The sequence below is a fragment of the Nansenia antarctica genome, assembly GCF_963989245.1.
Source record: "Nansenia antarctica genome assembly, chromosome: 13".
Classification (NCBI taxonomy): Eukaryota; Metazoa; Chordata; class Actinopteri; order Argentiniformes; family Microstomatidae; genus Nansenia; species Nansenia antarctica.
The window spans coordinates 32,534,690-32,556,565 of record NC_137683.1 but is presented as its reverse complement, the minus strand read 5'-3'; the positions used below and the strand labels follow the sequence as shown (position 1 = coordinate 32,556,565).

The 21,876-nt window shown below is 48.1% G+C and overlaps 1 protein-coding gene across 1 annotated transcript in view; it reads right to left on the bottom strand.

Moving 5' to 3' along the window:
• Positions 1-388: 388 nt before the first annotated feature.
• Positions 389-21,876, bottom strand: part of LOC308169557 (uncharacterized protein) — a gene marked incomplete at its 5' end in the record, with an annotated part of 22,916 nt that continues 1,428 nt past the window's right edge. The window contains 3 exons of the mRNA XM_080544239.1: positions 389-461; positions 657-914; positions 1,240-1,530. Coding sequence (XP_080400365.1) covers positions 424-461; positions 657-914; positions 1,240-1,530 — 587 coding nt within the window. The 3' untranslated portion in view covers positions 389-423. The remainder of the gene's footprint in view (positions 462-656; positions 915-1,239; positions 1,531-21,876) is intronic.

Below are 21,876 nucleotides of genomic sequence, written 5' to 3'. Positions count from 1 at the left end.
TATATAAATCATTTCATAACTACTGATTCTCCATCACATCCACCCAGCTGGGTCTCCACAGCAGGCCAGGTAGCAGCATGGCCCTCTTCATGTCCTCCCATTCCTCCAGACTCCCATTTCCTCTCCCACCCTCCCTCCCTTCTTTTAACCTCCCTTCATCCCTCTTTTCAACCTCCATCCCTCCTTCCTTCCTTCCTTCCCTCCTTCCATCTACCCTCCATCCTTCTGTCCTCCCTCCCTCTACCCTCCCTCCTGCCTTCCCTTCTTCCTTCTACCCTCCCTCCCTCTACAATCCCTCTCTCTACCCTCCCTCTCTCTAACCTCCATCACTTCTTCTCTCCCTCCCTCCCTCTACCTTTCCTCCATCCCTCTTTCCCTCCCTCTATCCCCCTCCTGTGTCTGCAGGTCCTGGTAGACGTCCTTCTAGCGGGGCGCAGGTCCTGGTGGACTTCCTGCTAGATCTATAAACAGAGAACACAAACAAACCAGGGTCAGGAGTGCTGTGACAGAAACCCTCATCCGCTTTTGAGCTCATCTCGTCCTGGGAGGGCCTCTGACCTTTGACCTATAACAAGTCATCATGGCTGAGCATGTCCAATCAGAGTACAGGAACTGTCCTCAAGCATGTGGTTGGCCCCACCCCATTTTTTGGTTACCTTCCAGATCTTTGATCATGAATGGCTCCTCCTTCTCCAGCATGGCAAGGACAATATCTTTGAGTTTCCTGCCGCCTGCATTCAGTGGACCTCGGAAAAGCGCTCTCATCATTTCCTGGGTGGTGGATTTAGACGCCATGTAATCACACTGCTCCTTACTGACTCCCTTCACCTGGAGTTCATCCAGGATGGAGTTGAAGGTGACCTCTCCCACTCTCTTGATCAATTCGGCCCGGTGGAAGTCCACAAAGTGCTGAGCTAAGGTAGCAATGGGTCATGAGGTGATTACCAAGTTCTACTGACATGGGTCAGTAAACAAACACAGATAACTGCAGATACAACACTGGAGGGGCTTCAAGACAGACTGGTTTGTAAACTGGGTTGTAATAATGATGACAGTGGTTGGTTACATTTGTGACTTTGGACCAATCAAAGTGAAGAAGGGGCGGGATAAACTAAAATATCATAACAAGATGGTGGCTACTTCACTGGAAACTAGGATATCTTCCACTACAGTATCTGAAATAAATATACACTATTTTGCATGAAAAACAACAAAAAACACATCTAAACACGTTCTCACCAAGTTGCTTTTTTTCAGTGTTCACAGCTTCCGCTCTCTCTTTCAACTGCTTGTCTCTCTCTGCTTGCTGTTTGGTTTGGTCCTTCTCTCTCAACAACTGTGTGTTTTTCTGCTTAAGGTCTTTCAGTTCTGTTGAGGTTTTATCCAGTTTGCTCGTTGTGTCGTTAAGTTGTGTCTTATTTTCCTCTAGCATTTTGTCTTTCTGTTTCAGTTGTTGGTCTTTTTCCTCCATTTTCCCACTGACTCCCAGCTGTCTCAACATCTCCTCTACTTGTTGGTCCCACTTCATGTCTGGAAGAGAGTGAGGCGTTGGGGTTAGAACATCAGAGTGATTAAATAAGCAGACAGACCATCTTAACTGTTCATCTCCTCCAGAGTCTTATTCTTATCCTCTATCAGTCTGTCCCTCTCCTTTAGAAGTGTGTTGTCCATCTCCACCTCTGAAGACATGCTTTATTGATTGTTGTATAAGCAGGAAGATCATATAGATCATATAGATTCACTCACGTTTTGATTTGTATCAACAAACACATTCATCATTTCTGTCATCTACACTTCTCTGGCAACCAACAGCCATCTGAGTTGAATAATAACTAGTGCTGTCAATAGATTAACATTTTTAATCAAGTTAATCATAATAATATTCTGTGATTAATCAGATTAATCATCAAGTACTCTGGATTACTAGTAAAACAAAAACTGCTTAGAGGAATTATAACTCTATGGGCCGGTTTCACAGACAAGGCTTAAGCCTAGTCCTGGACTAAATCACACTTTCAATGTAAAATCTCCATTGAAGATGCTTTTTAGTCCAGGATTAGGCTTAAGCCTTGTCTGTGAAACCGGCCCTATACCTCTTAGTTTTGATGATTTCTGAATAAGATTAGAATCTCTTAATTTGCGGAGTAAAAAAGTATCAAGCTATGTGGTCAGAACTGCACTTAACTGCCAAACCCCAGACTGCACAGATACACTGCACCCGCCTGTTCTCTGCTGAATTAGTGGGTTGAACCCTATGGTCAGTAACTGCTCCACCTCCATGGTGAACCAAGCCCTATGGTCAGTAACTGTTCCACCTCCATGGTGAACCAAGCCCTATGGTCAGTAACTGCTCCACCTCCATGGTGAACCAAGCCCTATGGTCAGTAACTGCTCCATGGTGAACCAAGCCCTATGGTCAGTAACTGCTCCATGGTGAACCAAGCCCTATGGTCAGTAACTGCTCCATGGTGAACCAAGCCCTATGGTCAGTACCTGCTCCATGGTGAACCAAGCCCTATGGTCAGTAACTGCTCCACCTCCATGGTGAACCAAGCCCTATGGTCAGTAACTGCTCCATGGTGAACCAAGCCCTATGGTCAGTAACTGCTCCATGGTGAACCAAGCCCTATGGTCAGTAACTGCTCCACCTCCATGGTGAACCAAGCCCTATGGTCAGTAACTGCTCCACCTCCATGGTGAACCAAGCCCTATGGTCAGTAACTGCTCCATGGTGAACCAAGCCCTATGGTCAGTAACTGCTCCATGGTGAACCAAGCCCTATGGTCAGTAACTGCTCCACCTCCATGGTGAACCAAGCCCTATGGTCAGTAACTGCTCCATGGTGAACCAAGCCCTATGGTCAGTAACTGCTCCACCTCCATGGTGAATCAAGCCCTATGGTCAGTAACTGCTCCACCTCCTTGGTGAACCAAACCCTATGGTCAGTAACTGCTCCATGGTGAACCAAGCCCTATGGTCAGTAACTGCTCCATGGTGAACCAAGCCCTATGGTCAGTAACTGCTCCATGGTGAACCAAGCCCTATGGTCAGTAACTGTTCCACCTCCATGGTGAACCAAGCCCTATGGTCAGTAACTGCTCCACCTCCATGGTGAACCAAGCCCTATGGTCAGTAACTGCTCCATGGTGAACCAAGCCCTATGGTCAGTAACTGCTCCACCTCCATGGTGAACCAAGCCCTATGGTCAGTAACTGCTCCACCTCCATGATGAAATGGAAAAACGTTGTTTCAGTTCTTTCTGCCTGGTCTCGAACCGGAGACCTCCGGAGTTACTCTGAAACTCCCTTCACTGTTCCCCATTCATGTCATTTAAAGTATATAAAGTCCACCCATCCATTTAGGGAGACCTTACTATGTCTTATATCTTTTGACCACTGGTGGTTTTGTGGCGCTGTTCTGACTTTCAGTACTGAAAGCGGAGAAGTCGTCTCCAAACACTAGAAGAAGTCTGACAACGTCTTGCTTTCAGACAGTTTATTTCTTCAAATCCATCACTGTTATTATCATTCTCTAATTACTATCCCAGAATACAGTTTACTTTTATACTTTAGCTCCTACAGAGACTAAGAAGGACACGGGTTAAAGTGTACCATTCGTTCTTGAGATCACTTTAGCTTTGTGAGAGGAAGAGGAATTATCTCAAACACACAAAACCAGATTAGAACCCAACACTCTTATGGCACTTTTCCACTACGTTGCAGACCTGGTGCTGACCTGGTGCTGACCCAGGTCAGCCCGCTTCGTTCCCCTTTTCCATTCGTCGTTCCAGGTCGCTTCGGTCCCAGGTCCCAGGTCCCACATCGGAGCAGGGTCTAAAATTTCATATCCGGGTCTCTTTGCCAGGCTGCGTGTGACGTGTGACGCTGCACACCGTTGATTGGTCAATGGAAAATCGTCATCCCATGTCCCATCCCATATTATTTCTTCACTAACCACCATCTTGAAATACCACTATTCACTCTAGGAAAATGTCACTACAGTTTCTGTAATAGCTTATTAATAAAGATTCGGAAAATTATGCTGACCATCGTATTATCTTAGTTTAATGTCATTTCAATGAATCATATAACTTTTATTTACAACAAGCACAACACAAAAATCGCTATTATGCACCGGCTTTGTCCGTGAATAACACCGCCTGTGGAGGTGTTACAAACACAATACTCCTTTGCTAACTTCACCATCTGTCTACGGTCATTTTGAGCCCTTAACCACCGCGCTGACACCCCGAGAAGTTATGCTTTTAACCGTAAACTCGATGAACCGGGAGTTCACCCGACCGCTGCTGCTGTGCTGTCAAGCCCGTTCACTCATGAGTCAAATGCCGGTTTTAACAGGGAATTCGCTCCGCGCTGTGTCCACGGTGATAGGAGTGGAGGATCGACTCCATTCAAAAACTTTTGGATTCCCTGGTTTCTTTCCGGACACGTTTGAATTGTTATCCTAACCCCCGGTAACCCGAAGTTATTAACCAGCAAACGGCACCGTGTTTGTCTGCCATTTTCACTGCTGTTGCTGTGTACACCCGGAAGCTTTTTGCCAGGCTGCGTGTGACGCGTAACTCCGCCTACTATCGTCTACTCCTCCTACTAGTCCGGGTCTGTGTGTAAAATGGAAAACCAGAACAGATCAAAAGTGACCCGACCTGACCCCGAAGTGATGCGAACTGCACTAAAGCGGGACCCAGATGGAAAAGCACCATTAGTTGGTCAGTGGTCCACTGAACGAATACTACCGTAATACACCGAATATACTACCGTAATACACCTATCATACCTGGTCAGAATACTACCGTAATACACCTACTATATACTACCGTAATACACCTACTAACCATACTAATACTACCGTAATACACTGTGTATGTCCACAGTATTTCATAACACCTGAGAGGTGATCAACCTGAACCCAGCACCTTGAGCTGCTCAGCCATGTGGTTTGAATGAATGAATGAATGAATGGTCTTTATTGTCATTGCTATAGTACAGGTACCAAACAACGACATTTGGGAGGGGTGGCTCCCCTGGTGCTAGGAAAGAAAAAAAAGAAGAAAAAAAAAGAAAAAAAAGAAGGGAAAGGAGCTGGTTTACATAAATAAAGGCTATGTACACTATCCACTATACTATACTGTACAGGTAAGACGACTAGGGTTGTCATATTGCACATAGTGTTATTGCACATTCATTTAAAGTGTCGCAGTTTGCAGGCTTGAAATGTACACATTTGTGCCTCAGCACTACACCAGATTTTTTCAATCCAGCAGCTGCCATCAATCCGTCCAGACTGTCCAGGGCCCAGAACCTACGTCTTTGCTGTGTTCAGGGCCTGGATGGCCCTGGAGTAGAAGCTGTGCTTCAGTCTGTTTGTCCTTGCGGCCATGGTCCTGTACCGCCTTTTCGAGGGCAGCCGGGCAAAGTGTTCGTACCCAGGGTGGGTTGGGTCTCTGGAGATCTTGGAGGCCTTCCTGAGACAGCGTGTGTTGTACAGCTCTTCCAGTGAGGGGAGTTTGTGTTTGCTAGTGGAGGTTCTGTAGTGGAATCATAACTGGGGCCTCATTTATAGAAAGTACTTAGATCAAATTTTTATCTTACCCGTGTCGTACGTAAAAAACCACGTCAACGTAGTGATTTATACAATTTCAACGTGAGTCAATTTGACCGTGGAAACGATCGTAGCTCTACGTCGTGTATTCACCTTGCGTACGCACATTACCTACTGGTTATGCAGAGTTATTACAGGCATGTGAGCCGCACTGCCTAAACTGTAATTCATGCGAAGCAGGGCTGGACTGGGACAAAAATTAGGCCCTGCCATGTGGCTCAGACCGGCCCAACACAATCGGTCCGACACCGCCGATCAACATGCTGGCAGTCTGAAAGACTAATAATCTAAAAATCTATCGACCTAATCTAAAAAGTGATCTAGCATGGAAGGCTCAGGACAGGCAAAGTAATTGAAGTCCTGAACGTGGCACTCTGTTTCCTCTGTTTCATCTTTTTCTCTCTCCTTTTCCTCTCTTTCCCTGACACTCTGCTTTTCTGGGGAGGGCAGCAGCAGCTCAACCTGGTTCAACAAGACATGGACAGAGAAGTAAACTAACTGGTTGTCAAAATCAGCAAAGTTCTCATTTACATGTACACACAGGCTGCATGATTGCATTATGTTACACCAGAAGCCCAGTCATTTCAAATGGAAGGTTGCAAGACAACATTATTGGGTTGCAGACTGCATGAGTTTTATTTCTCCATGCAATAAAAAGCATTCATTAGTTCTGAACTAGGCTAGTGTAGATTTTCTTTTTATATCTTTTTTTTCCAAATAAAAAGTATTATTAACACCCATTGTTGGTATTGCATTTATGTCAGTGACAGTGATACCTCAACTTGCTAGCTAGCAACAAAATGCAGAACACCCCCATCTAACGTTAGCTATAGAGTCCACAGCCAAGCAGCACTAACGTTACACCACGAGAGAGATCATTGTGTGTGCATGAATTCCAGCCAAGTCCTGGTGAAGCGCAATGCAATCATGCTGCCTGTACGGGTTAGCATAAGTCATAAGACATTCTCTGCTGCTGCTCCCTTAATCTGGTCAATGCAAGCGACTAACATAACTTTGCTTTTGTAAAACCAAGTAACAACATTGCTTACCTCTCTAGCTGTGTCCTCTGTCTCCTCCTCAATTGCTAACGGCACATCAGTGCTAACGTTAGTTAGCGGTAAAGATGTTGCTGTGGCAGCCGCAGCTGTAGTAGGCCTAGCCCCCACAGTCGATGCAGAGAACATATCTGTCAGTTTCTGACATTTTGAGGCATCCTCTGCTAGCTTCTTACTTTTTTTCTCCCTAATTTTCTGGGCACCCCCTTTCACTATCTTATCTACGAACATGAGGTAGAGCAATTGAGCAAGCTGTGCAAGGTTAACAACCTGCTGCTAAACAAGTCAAAGACCCAGGAATTCATCGTAGACTTCAGGAGGAAAAAGTCCGAGATCCTGCCCCTGCTCATCGACGGAGAGAGCGTGGAGATAGTCTCAACCCTCCGATTCCTGGGACACAACATGCGGGATGACCTGGCCTGGAAGGACAACACTAAAGGCACCATCAAGAGGGCACAACAGCGGCTATACACCCTGAGATGCCTCAGGAAACAACACAACAAGAAGGAGATACTGGTGGCCTTCTACCACGGCGCAGTGGAGAGCATCCTCACCTTCGGCATCTCCAACTGGTTCCACAGCTGCACAACAGCGGAGAGAAACGAGCTACAGAGAGTCGTGAGAACAGCACAGAAGATCACCGGCGCCCCCCTCCCCTCTCTGGAGGAGCTGTACAAAACACGCTGTCTCAGGAGGGCCTCCAAGATCTCCAAGGACCGACCCACCCTGGGCACGAACACTTTGTCAAGCTGCCCTCGAACAGGAGGTACAGGACCCCGGCCGCTAAGACAAACAGACTGAAGAACAGCTTCTACCACAGGGCCGTCAAGGCCCTGAACACAGAAAAGGCCTAAGTTCTGGGCCCAGGACAGTCCGGACGGATTGTATGGCAGCTAGTGCTGAGGCACAAACATGTAAATTTTCAAGCCTGCAAACTGTGACACTTTAAAATAATGTGAAAAAAGACTTTCTTGTGCAATATGACAACCCTAGTTGACTATCTGTGCAGTATAGTACAGTGGATTATGTACATAGCCTTTATTGATATAAACCAGCTCCTTACCTTCTTGTGATTTTATGCATCTATGCTTTTTCTAAAATGTGTTTCTTTTTCCTTTCCTAAACACCAGGGGAGCCTCCCCTCCTAAATTTCGTTGTTTGGTACCTGTACTGTAGCAATGACAAATAAAGTCTATCTATCTATCTATGACACTGTACTTGGGTTGTCGGCCGAGGGATCAGAGTGGGGGAGGGGGCCGATGGACAGCAGGGCCTAAGCATGTGATTGGGCCAGCCCATGTGTTAGTATAAACGGTCAGGCGGCCCGACCGGCCCAAAACTAGCGCGGCCCATCTGCCAGCGGGCAGAAAGATTGTATGGCCAGTCCAGCGGTGATGCGAAGTGAACGTGACTCGTAATAAAATTAACGATGTTGTTATCAGCCGAGAAAATGAGTTTAATTCAAGATTTAAAGGGAACTGATGTTTATGATTGTATTTCAGTCTTTCTTTATATCTCTCCGGAGCTGTCTATCTCCCCTTCAACATGCCGAGTGCGCTCCACAACGGACCTTGCCCGGCCATGCGCTAAATTATACTGGATTTTCTCCGGTGTCTGGGAGTTCGCAAAGGGAGTTCGCAGCCATGTCTTGAGGGGTGATCAGGGGGGATGGCCCCCCTGAAATAAAAACAGTCAAAATCGTCCCCCTTCTAAAACGGCCATCCTGTAGTGCCGGAGGAAAAAGGAAAGACGTAGGCAACGTAATGATAACTGTTTAATCAAAATAACAACTTGTACTCTCAGTACAGGACCAGAAAATAGATCACCAAAACTGTTGTGTCTAAACAGGAAGTTGCAACGTTAATAATCCTCCCCTCTGCCCCTAGTGCCAGAACTGGTTCCCTCCCACTACACAACCAACAGTAAGAGGAGAACATGAACCCATAATGTAGTCACTACACCAGCCCCCCCAGTGTTCACCTCAATATTGGAAATCCTCACGGCGAGGAGGGCGTATGGCCCGGCCCCTACGATCGTAGGTAAAGTCAGGAGGTGCGGGAGGAGGTGTGACATCGCCCATCCCGTCCTCCTGCAGGGAAGGACGGGGGGCAGTGACGACCGGGGGCTCGCGAGCTGCGGGGGGTTGTCGGGGTCGGAGGGGGGAATGGCCAGGGCGCGGCAGGGGAGGTAGGACTGGAGGCCGGCCTCTGCGCGGTGGCAGGGCCAAGTCCAGGGGCAGTTCAAGGTCCAAGTGGGCCGGTTTGAGGCGATCAACGGACACACACTCAGGCCTACCCCCCATGTCAACCATGAAGTTCTTGGCTCCGGCCTCGATGACACGGAAAGGCCCGTCATAAGGAGGACGTAGTGGAGTCCTGTGGCCATCATGACGAATGAAAACGAACCTCGCTGAGTGCAGCTCCGGGGGCACCCTCGAAGTAGGGACACCATGCTGCGTAGTCGGGACCGGGACGAAGGTCCTGGCGCTGTCCAGCAGGGAGGCGCGCTGAGCGGCGGCGGACCAGGGCTCCGTTGACTTGGGAATGAAGTCACCGGGGACCCGCAGCGGCTGTCCAAACACCAGCTCAGCGGACGACGACTGGAGGTCCTCCTTAGGCGCTGTCCTGAGCCCCAGCATGACCCACGGCAGCTTGTCAAGCCAGTCGCTGTCCGTGAGGCTGGCTCGAAGGGCGGCCTTCATGGATCGATGGAAACGCTCACAGAGCCCGTTCGCCTGCGGGTGATAGGCGGTTGTGCGGTGGAGCTTGACCCCCAGATTCTCCGCCACCGCTGCCCACAGCTCTGAAGTAAACTGTGAGCCACGGTCAGAGGAGAGATCAGCAGGGGTGCCGTAGCGGGAGACCCACACCGCGATGAACGCCCGGGCCAGGTCGGGGGCTGTCGTTGAGGAGAGCGGAACTGCCTCCGGCCAGCGAGTCGTCCTGTCCACCATGGTAAAGAGATAGGTGTATCCGTGCGAGGGGGGCAGCGGCCCTACCAGGTCCACGTTTACATGATCGAACCTCCGCTCAGGCACAGAGAACTGCTCCAGGGGGGCCTTGACGTGTCGATGCACCTTGGCGCGCTGGCAGGCGATGCACGTGTCTACCCAGGCCCTCACATCCCTCTTGAGCCCATGCCAGACGAATTTCTCTGACACCAGCCGTGAGGACGGTTTCCTACCAGGGTGAGACAAGCCGTGTATCGCCTCGAAGGCGGGGCGCCTCCAGTTGGCGGGGACCACCGGTCGTGGCTGACCCATGGAGACGTCGCACAGGAGCGTGGCCCCTGCGTCACCGAAAACCACCTCTTCTAGGCGCAGTCCTGTGTCCGACAACTTGAGAGCCTGGACGGCGGGGTCGGCGGCCTGGTCTGCAGCCATGCGCGCGTAGTCCAAACCCAGTTGGACCGCACCAACCACCGCCCTGGAGAGACAATCCGCGACCTGGTTGGACTTCCCAGCAACGTGCTGGATGTCTGTGGTGAACTCGGATATGTAGGCGAGCTGGCGCTGTTGGCGGTCGGACCACGGCTCCGCCACCTTGGACATGGCGTGCGTGAGTGGCTTGTGGTCCACGTAGGCCGTAAACTCGCGGCCCTCCAGTAAAAAACGGAAGTGTCTGACAGCAAGCCACAGCCCGAGGAGCTCCCTGTCGAATGTGCTGTACCTTTGCTCTCTGGGAGACAGCTGGCGGCTGAAGAATGCAAGAGGCTGCCAGGCGTCCCCAACCCACTGTTCGTACACCGCTCCCACAGCAAAGTCAGAGGCGTCCGTGGTGAGAGCAGTGGGTGCCGAGGGCGAGGGGTGGGCCAACATGGCAGCGCGGGCCAGGGCCGCCTTGGTGTCCTGAAAGGCTTTGACACGCTCCGCCGTCCAGTCCACCGGCTGCTTCAGAGTCTTGCCCTTCTGGGCATCGTACAGAGGCCGCAGGATGTGAGCGATGTGGTTGAGGAAGCGATAGTAGAAGGTTACCATCCCGATGAACCCCTTGAGCTCGCTGATTGTGCTGGGGCGCGGGAAAGCAGCGACAGCTTCCACCTTCGAGGGGAGGGGGGTCACCCCCTCTGCGGAGACCCGGTGCCCGAGAAAGTCGATGGTGTTCCGTCCGAACTCACACTTCGCCGGATTGACAATCAGCCCATGTTGGCTGAGCCGTGTGAAAAGGGCCCGGAGGTGGGACAGGTGCTCCTCCTCCGTGGTGCTTGCGACGAGGATGTCATCCAAGTAGACGAAGAGGAATGGTAGGTCCCGGAGCACCGAGTGCATGAGGCGTTGGAAGGTCTGCGCCGCGTTCTTCAGGCCGAACGGCATCCGCAGAAACTCGAAGAGTCCAAATGGCGTGATTACGGCCGTCTTAGGGACGTCCTCGGGGTGCACCGGCACCTGATGGTACCCCCGTACCAGGTCCACTTTGGAGAAGAAGCGTTTGCCTGCCAGGTTCGCTGAAAAGTCCTGGACATGTGGGACCGGGTAGCGGTCAGGCTTGGACGCGTCGTTGAGGCGGCGGTAGTCCCCACATGGGCGCCACCCGCCGTCTGACTTAGGGACGATGTGCAGGGGAGACGCCCAGGGGCTGCTCGAGCGCCGAACGATGCCCACCTGCTCCATATGCGCAAACTCCGCCCTGGCGATGGCCAGCTTCTCCGGGTTGAGGCGCCTGGCCCTGGCGTGGAGGGGAGGCCCCTCGGTCTCGATGTGGTGCTCCACTCCGTGTTTCACCGTGGGCGCGGAGAAGGTGGGCTTGGTAAGGTCGGGGAATTCGGCGAGCAGCCGAAGGTACTGGTCACTTTCGGCGAGCGTATTGGACCACCCGCTGTAGACCGCCTCCCCCTGTGTACAGGCGAAGGAAGCGAAAGTCTGTGAGTTGACCAGGCGCCTGTTCCCCACGTCCACCAACAGGTTGTGGGCGCACAGAAAATCCGCACCAAGGAGGGGAAATGTGACAGCCGCTATGACAAAATCCCACGAAAAGCATTGCCCTCCGAAGCACACGTCCACCGCCCTAGTGCCATAAGAGCAGATAGGTGTGCCGTCCGCGCCTGCCAACTGCGGACCACGCTCCTCCTTCGCCACATCCGATCTCTCTGCCGGAATGATGCTCCACTGGGCACCTGTGTCACAAAGGAAACTGCGACCAGAGGCGGTGTCTTGTATGAAGAGCAGCCTGTTGGTGACGCCAGCGCTCAGGGCCACTACTGAGTGCCGGCCCCGCCGTTTCCCGTCGGTCCGAAGGTGCAGGGTGAGCGGCACCGTTTGGCCTTGGCGCCAAAAGTGGCGTGGTAGAAACAATGGCCCGCAGCGTTACCCTGCTGGCCAGAAGGTCTGGCGTCATCCTTCGCTCTCCTGCGACGGTCGGGTGGCGGGGCGGCCGCGGGAGCGAGCAGGTCGGGGGACCGTTGAGGCATGGCCAAGACGAACCGGTCCGCCTCCCTGGCCAGGGCGCGGGGCTCCATGATGGCGGTGTTGGCCAGCGCCATCCTAACTTGAGCTGGCAATGTGCGCATGAACAGCTCTGTGAAGAGGATCATGGGGTCTTCTGTACCGAGCAGGTTTAGCATCCTCTCCATGCGCGCAGAAGGCCTCTCGTCACCCAAGTCCGACATGGCAAATAGGCGACGCACCCTCTCCGCAGTGGACAGTTCAAATGTCTCTAGAAGCAGGGCCTTGAGGCGCTCATATTTGTTCGTCGTCGGGGGAGCAGACAAAAAACCTACCACTCGAGCTGCGGTGGAGCTGCCCAACATTGCCACAGCATGGTTGTACCGGTCGTCGTCGTCATCGATGTCATTTTTGTTGAAATGTGCCTCTACAATAGCAAACCATGCAGCAGGCGTTGAGTCCCAGAACTCTGGTAGCTTGAGAGTGGGAGTGTGCGCACCACGCGTTACCCTGACAGGGGATGGTGATGGCTGCCGCTGGTTTGAACGTCTTCCTCGCCCGGACATTTTGCAGGATTGTAATGTTCGTTCGCTGGTTTTTGTACACAATTACGTTAACAAAAATCCACGTCGGGGTCACCAGTGTAGTGCCGGAGGAAAAAGGAAAGACGTAGGCAACGTAATGATAACTGTTTAATCAAAATAACAACTTGTACTCTCAGTACAGGACCAGAAAATAGATCACCAAAACTGTTGTGTCTAAACAGGAAGTTGCAACGTTAATAATCCTCCCCTCTGCCCCTAGTGCCAGAACTGGTTCCCTCCCACTACACAACCAACAGTAAGAGGAGAACATGAACCCATAATGTAGTCACTACAATCCCCTCTTTCCATACTTTATGTAATTTTATCAATGAACGTGGTATTACTGCTATTTCAAGGTGCGAGGGAGCACGCACACATGCAATTACATTTTTACCAAGTTACTGACACTGAAGTCACTGACGCTGAGGGGATGCTAAAATTGTCCTCATATGATAAAATCCACCACCTCCCCTGATTTTCTTTTACAACTTGAGTACTGAGTATAAGCATTTGCCTGGTTAGTTGTCATGATCAAACGTTACAAATGCAACTTACCGAGAAGCCCCCCTTCTCTGCCCTCTCCCGCTTCCAGACTACCCTATATAATAGCACTTGGCTTAATTCAGCCGCTATAATTGAGCCGCTATCACAGGGCGTTAATACAAACCTCATTCACCTGTGTTCATTTTACCTGCGTTGGTATTTATAGAAGGAAGCACGTACGCAATTTTAAACCATCTCAGCCCGTTTTATAAATAATGCTTACGTCCGTTTAGAAAAATGTGCTTACGTGAAAGTCAAAGATGACGTTCAAGGCCCCTTGACTACCATCTAATGACTGTAGTTATAATATGTATATATCTTGGTATTATGATTAATTTGCATACTTTTTTATGTTAAGGTCTCCATATGAACCTGGATCGTTAACACGTTAACATTGACAGCCCTAATAATAACTATGCTTACAATACCTCCTCTGTACATACTGGATATTGCATAGTTACCCATCACTGCCATTCTTGTTTCATTTATATCAGGTTCTTATCATATACATTATTTGCACTTTTTGGTTGGATGCTAAACTGCAATTCATTGTACTGTATAGTACTTGTACTCTGCGATGACAATAAAGTTGAATCTAATCTAAGAAGCCATTAACTGATTTTTCTGATTCAGTTGATGCATTAATTCATTCTGTTTCAATAGTCTCTCCTGAAACCATCCATTCTATAATTCGCCAGCTGGAGAGGCTGTCCAAAAGAACCGGCCTCACAGTCCATCTCCTGGCTTACAGGGACCATGTGACTGCCTACCAGGATGCTCTCTCCCACACTAAGACCAACCGTCTACTCTGCCCCCCCGACGCCCCCCACCCTCCTGGTGCTCCCGACCGCTGCTCCAAATTCCTGGACTTCTTCCACTCAAAGGTCGACTCCATCCACCAGCAGCAGCCAGCCCCTCCCGCTCCTCCTGCACATCAGCCACACGACGACCCCGCCCCAGCGCCCCCCCCCCCCAATGCTGCTTCTCCTCCTTCTCCCCAGTGGACGCTGCCCAGGTCGCCAGGCTGGTCACCCTGGCCAAGACCCCAACCTGCTCACTGGACCCCATGCCCACATAAAGTCTATAAATACCAAATATACTTGAGAATGAGCTTTGTATTTACGCCCTGTGATAGCGGCTCAATTAGTTAAAGTGAGCGGGAGAGGGCAGAGAAGGGTGGCTTCTCGGTAAGTTGCATTTGTAACGTTTGATCATGACAACCAGTACTCAAGTTGTTATTTTAGCATCCCCACAGCGTCAGTGACTTCAGTGTCAGTGACTTGGTAAAAATGTCAGTGCGTGCGTGGCCCCCCCCCCCCCCTCGCCCACAGTATTTTACTCAATATGCGCACAACTAAATGTTGAAATGGCAGTAATACCACGTTCATTGATAAAATGACATAACGGATGGAAAGGGGGGATGGCAGTTTTAGAAGGTGGATGATTTTTATGCCATCCCCCCTCAACTTGAGTGCTGATGACAACTAACCAGCAAATGCTTATACTGTAATAATATAATGGTCTTATTCTTATCAGGTGACATTGAAAATATGGCTGCTCACTCCCAGACACCGGAGACACCGGAGAAAAATCCAGTATAATTTAGCGCATTAGGCATGTTGAAGGGGAGATGGCGTTGCCTTGACAGCTCCGGAGGAATATCAAGGAAGACTGAATTACAATCATATACATCAGTTCCCTTTAAATCTTGAATTAAACTAATTTTCTCTGCTGATAACAACATCGTTAATTTCATTACGAGTCACGTTCACTTCGCATGAATTACAGTATAGGCAGTGCGGCTCACATGCCTGTAATAACTCCCCATAACCAGTAGGTAATGTGCGTACGCAAGGTCAATACTCGACGTAGAGCTACGATCGTTTCCACGGTCAAATTGACTCACGTTGAAATTGTATAAATCACTACGTCGACGTGGTTTTCTACGTACGACACGGGTAAGATCAAAATTTGATCTGAGTACTTTCTATAAATGAGGCCCCTGGTCAAGGACTGCTTACCCACCCTCTGCCCCTACATGGTGGGTATTATTAACACCTCCATGCTATCTGGCATAGTCCCCACCAGCTTCAAAACTGCCTCAGTCACCCCCATCCTCAAACAGCCTGGTCTGGACCCTGATGACCTCCACAACCACCGGCCGATCTCCAACCTTCCCTTCCTGAGTAAAACCCTGGAAAGAGCAGCCGCCGGTCAAATCCATCAGTACATGTCCAACCATGAGCTCTATGAGCCCCAACAATCTGGCTTCAGATCTCACCACAGCACGGAAACCGCCCTCATTAAAATCACCAATGATCTCCTCATTGCTGCTGACTCGGGCCGTTTCAGTATCCCCATCCTCCTGGACCTCTCTGCTGCCTTCGACACTGTCTCCCACACCATCCTCCTCAACCGCCTCTCCACCCACCTGGGTGTCACTGGTACAGCCCTCTCCTGGTTCACATCATACCTCTCCAACAGGGAACAGTTTGTCTCCATCCACGGCTCAAGCTCCCCCCCAGCCCCAGTCAACCAAGGCGTCCCCCAAGGCTCTGTACTCGGACCCCTCCTCTTCACCATCTACATGCTCCCCCTCGGCCAGATCCTCCGTCGTCACAGCCTTAACTACCACTGCTACGCCGACGACACCCAAATCTGCCTCAGCTCCACTCCTTCCTCTCCGCTCCCCCCCAGTCCCAAGTCAACTGCCTGCATGAAATAAAACCTGGATGACATCTAACCTTCTCAAACTCAACACCAAGAAAAAAGAGCTCATGGTTGTGGCACCCAAGGCGCTGCTCCGGAAGGTTGGGGACTTCATCCTCGAGGTCGACGGCTGCTCCATCTCCCCATCCTCCGAAGTCCGCAACCTGGGCGTCATCCTGGACTCCACCCTCTCCTTCCAGTCCCACATCAAATCCATCACTAAATCCGCCTTTTTCCACCTCAGAAATATCGCCAGACTACAACCTTCCCTCACTGACTCCGTTGCCGAAACCCTCATCCACGCCTTCGTCACCTCCCGTCTGGACTATTGTAATGGAGTCCTGTTCGGGGTTCCCACCAAAGCCCTGGACAGGCTCCAGTACGTGCAGAACTCAGCTGCCAGGGTCCTCACCCACACCAAGCCCTGGCAGCACATCACCCCCACCCTCATTCACCTCCACTGGCTCCCGGTTAAGTCCCGCATCACATTCAAAATCATCCTCCTCACCTACAAATCCCTCCACACCTGCGCCCCCCAGTACCTAACTGACCTCCTCCCCCAGCATACCCCTTCCGGGAACCTGCGGTCCGCAGACATGGGCCTGCTGTCCACCCCCCCACGCACCAACCTACGGACCATTGGGGACAGAGCCTTCAGCGTGGCTGCACCTACTCTCTGGAACTCCCTCCCCATAGTGATCCGCAACGCCCCCACCCTGGACTCCTTCAAACTAGCCCTCAAAACCCATCTGTTCTCCAAGGCCTTTGGCCCCTAGTCAATGTTTCAGTTTTGCTTTGTTTGTTTCCTGTTTTGTCTGTCCGTTTCATCCCCTTGTAAAGCGTCCTTGTTTTTTTTTTTTTTTGGAACTTAGTTTTTATTTCAGTTTCAACAACTTGTACAATCATGTCATGCTTTGTCTACAATTCTTTCCATTCTTATAGCTGTACACATATGGTCCATGGATGTGGTTCAAAGCATGACACACAAAGCAAAAAAGAGCGATCAACAAAAACATTGAGATGTCAATGACGGAATAAAATTAAAGATTTTGAAAAGAAAGAAAGAAAAAGGGTAGGGTCAGGGGGGGTTGGGTCAGGTGGGGGTTGTGTATGTGTGTGTGTGTGTGTGTGTGTATGTGTGTGTGTGAATGCAATGCAGGCATATATCTATGTGTAGTGATATGAAGTTAGTCTAGAATACAGAAATATACGAGTCGAGATGTGTGGAGGGGTTCACTGTATTAATATGGACATAACCGGGCTCCATCTTTTAATAAATAGATGTTTCTGGAGTCTCAGAGTGTATGTTATTTGTTCCATCTGGTAGATTTCCCATACCTTCTCTGTCCACATATTGTATGTAGGGGGGTCTGGTTTTAACCACTTAATTGTAATGCATTTAATTGCTACCGTTAGTAATATTTGTAAGAGATATATTCTTGCCCTTCCATCAATGCCTTCAGGTATAACTCCCAGTAGTGCCATCTTTGGATCTTTGGTAAATTTTTGGTGGAATACTGCTTCAAGGGCCTCAAACACCTCTTCCCAAAATGTTCTTAATTTGGGGCATGACCAGAATATGTGGGTGTGGTTGCCAATTTGCGTACTGCAATTTCTCCAACATTTATTTGAGTGTGTTGGGCCCATTTTAGCCATTATTTCTGGGGTTCTAAAGAATCTCATAACCACTTTCCATTTGAATTCCCTCCATGTATTTGAATTGGTCACTAAATGTGCTTCAGTGCATATTTCCTCCCATATGTCCTGTGATATGTCAGTATTCATTTCAGTTTCCCATCTCTCTTTCCTCTGTAGTGTATTATTCAAATCCATGGATAGAAACCTTTGGTAAAGGTCACCTATAATTTTCTTATTCTCGTTTCCTTTTTGCAGCTTTATCAAGAACTCTTCGATTTCAGTGGGCTCCAAGACTTTATTCCATTCTCTATGTTTCGTTAGGAAGCTTCTTAATTGTAGATATCTGAAAAAGTCTGTGTTAGGGAGCCTAAATTCCTCTCTTAACTGTTCAAATGATTTAAGGCTACCGTCTTTATGGAGTTGGTGCAAGTTAGTAAGTCCATGATCCGACCAATTTCTAAACCCTATATCTGTATTGGAGGGTTCGAAATTTTTCATAAGACCAATATTGGATAATGCTGAGATTGCTTTAGGTAAGCCAAATGAGAGTTTTATTTTCCTCCAAATCTTTAGTGTGACTCTGGTCCATTCACCTAGTTGAGTTTCCTTTAGAGGGACATCTATGAAAGGCAAGGTCTGTAAGGGCATCGAACATAAACTTTTTTCAATGTTGAGCCATCGTGTATATGAAGAGTCTTGGATCCATGCTGTTAGAGGCTTTAGCTGGGCCGCCCAGAAGTAGTATCTTAGGTTTGGGAGTTTCAGCCCACCATATGGTTTAGATAGTTGTAGTGTTTTAAGTCTGATTCTTGGGCGCCTTCCTTGCCATATGAATTTTGAGATGAGTCTATCCCACTTATCAAATGTGGATTTGGGGATATCGATGGGTAGCATCTGGAACAGGTATAGAAGCCTAGGCAGCACATTCATGCGTACACTCTCAATACGGCCCAATAGAGACAGGGGAAGTGTTGACCAGCGGTCTAGATCTTTACTGATATTTTGGATTATGCTTTTGTAATTTGCATCACTTAGGTTTTCTAACAATGAGGGGATTTGAATGCCAAGATATTTAATACCATCCTTGGGCCATTTAAACTCACTCTGGATTTTGATAGTTTGTGGAATTCTACCTCCTATGTCCATAGCCATTGTTTTATCAACATTTACTTTATAACCCGAGAAGTACCCATAGTTGGAAATAAGATCTTTTAGGCGTGGGATTGTTGTTGCAGGTTCAGTTAGATAAAGAAGCACGTCATCTGCATACAATGATAATTTATGTTGTTCCTCATTTATTGTCAGTCCCTTTATGTTGTCGTCGTCTCTAATGAGCTGTGCCAGTGGTTCAATACTGATATCAAACAGCAGGGGCGACAAAGAGCACCCCTGCCTGCAACCCCGTTCTAGAGTAAATCGGTCCGACAGAAATCCATTCACTTTTACAGCAGCTTGTGGATTTGAATATAGTGTTTGAATCCATTTTATAAAATTGGGGCCAAATTTGAGTCATTTTAGAGTTTGAAATAGGTATTGCCAAGATACTCGATCGAATGCCTTCTGGGCATCGAGGGATAATATCATTGCTTCTTCCTCCTTAACTTTGGGGTGAGTCATAATATTTAGTAATCTTCTTATGTTGTCCCCGTAGTATCTTCCCTTTATAAACCCGGTCTGATCGGGGTGGATAACTTGTGTGATAATTTTATTGACGCGTCTTGCTAGGATGGCTGTTAATATACGTAGGTTGGTGCATAAAAGTGAGATGGGTCTGTATGATTGGCATTGGGTGGGGTCCTTGCCCTCTTTATGTATTACAACTATTGTTGCGTCCCTCCATGAGGGGGCCGTGGTTCCAGATTGCAATGTATGGTGGTATGCTTTTAGCAATAAGGGACATACTGTCTCTTTAAATGTTTTATAGAATTCATTACTAAACCCATCCGGTCCAGGACTTTTATTGTTTTTTAGTGTAGAGATCACTTCTTGTATTTCCCATTCTTCAATTCATTATCATCTGTGCAGGTGTCCGTATTTTTGTAAAGAGATTTATACAATTCTGCAAAAGACCTTGAGATTTCATCAGGTTTTGTGAGAGTCGAGTTATGAGTTTTTAATTTCTGTACTATATTCGATGATTGTTGTTTTTTTAGTCTTAGTGCTAATAATCTACTTGCTCTGTTTCCATTTTCATAATATTTTTGGTTGGTAAACCTTAAACTGCCCTCAATCTTTTCAGTGATTAGGCTATTTAGATCCCTGCGTGCTTGTTTGAGAGCATTCAGTAGATTGGAGGTTGGTGTTCTTTTATGCTGTTGTTCAAGCAGCCTTATTTTATCCTCTAATTCTCCTTGTTTTGCTTCTCTATTCTTTTTTTTTCGCGCTCGCGTATGAGATAATGCGACCTCTAATGTATGCCTTAGCACAGTCCCATAGGATGAGAGGTGATATTTCAGGTGAGTCGTTAGTTTCTAGGTAATACTTTAGTTCAGTTGTTACAAATGTGATAAATTCCTCATCATTTAGAAGTGATGTATTTAATCTCCATTGTTTGGTTTTTGGCCTGTGACCATGATAATGCAAGAGGTGCATGATCAGATAGAGTAATTGGTAAGATCTTTATGTCTTCTATCCTGTGTAGTTCTGCTTTGGGTGTAAAGAAATAATCAATTCTCGAATAAGATGAATGTCTGTGCGAGTAGAAAGTAAAATCTCTACCTTTAGGGAATCTGCTTCTCCAAACGTCCACTAGGCCTGATTCTATCGACAAGTGTTTAAGCATTCTACTCATTCTAGAAGTGGGAGTTTTGGAGGTAGGTTGTCTATCCATTAGCTGGGACATAACACAGTTGAAGTCTCCTCCCAACAGTAGGATACCGGAGCTGTGTTGTATTGCTGTGTTAATGACTGTGCTAATGAAGCCGGGCTCATCCTCATTTGGAGCATATATGTTCATGAGGGATACATGTATCCCATCTATAGATCCATTCACTAAAATGAATCTTCCCTCAATGTCCTTGTGGACCGTTGTTGGTGTAAAGTTAACCTGCCTATGTATCAATATAGCCACTCCTCTCTTTCTACCTGACTGATGTGATGAGTAGAACACGCTGTCTGCCCAGGATTTCTTTAGTTTCTCATGTTCCATATCCGACAGGTGGGTCTCCTGTAGGAATGCTATCTGACAGTTGGCTCTTTTTAGCTGATTAAGGATTTTCTTTGTTTTATAGGATTGTGAAGGCCTTTAACGTTATAGCTTATAACCTTAAGTGATCCCATGGTTCAGAGTAAGAATTAGGGAGGATCTTAATTTTACCTGTAGGTATGGTGATGGCAAGGATAGGCACATGAATAGGAGAAGATTGTGAACTGCATGTAGTACAGTGTCTATGTGTGTGACTGTGTGAGTGTGGGTGTGTGGATATATGAGGGGTGGGTATGGGTAGGAGGTGTGGGGGAGTTGGGGAGTATATATAAGGGGAAAAAACAAAATAATGCAAGAGAAAACAAAATACATAAACATACACGTTGCTCTTATTCTTCCGGTATGATCCCTGTGGAACAGTGGGATCTGAACATAGAAATAAAAATGAAAAATCCGGACACTCAACCGACATGAGTGTCTGGACAGACTTTTGGGACATGGTCCCAGGCTGCGAGTCTGAACAGGCAGCTGTGCGAACAACCTTTAAGAGGGTTCGCCTTTGCTTGGTTATAGTACCAAACAGAATAGCTAGGAGTAGTTTGTTAACATTTCAGGCTCCCGTCGAACCTTGAGGTAAAACAAAAGGAGGGTGAAAACCCCCTAACCTTAATTTCGACATTGTCGAATACATTTTACATTGTATATGTATATATAAAGAAATAAGAGTAATAATAATGATGTCTAGAGGCAGAAATAAATAAAAGGATCGGAGAGAAGCATTAACGCAGTGGAAATTAAGAAACAAATAAAAACAGTCTCCTGGTCAGGTAATTTTCACTTCCCTGCCCCTTATGAATAAACAGATAGATTATTTCCCCCTTGGGGTAAGTTTTAAATTGAACTAACATATGTCCAGTCTCCTTCAACACTTGCATATAAACTGCTGTGAAGAACTACAATAACAACAAAGGGGTGGCATTGACGATGGTAATATATTTAAACAGATATCGTCCCGTCAAAGTTGGTCTTGTAATGACACTGAGACCCACTGGTCCGTGGCTGGGGGAGACCTACCCTGAACCTGTTGCCGGCATGACGTTCTTCTTAACGTAGTCCATCGCTTTGTCTGCATCTGTGAATTCCTTTTCTTCTCCCTTGTGTGTGATGCGGAGTCGGGCTGGAAACAGTATACCATACCGA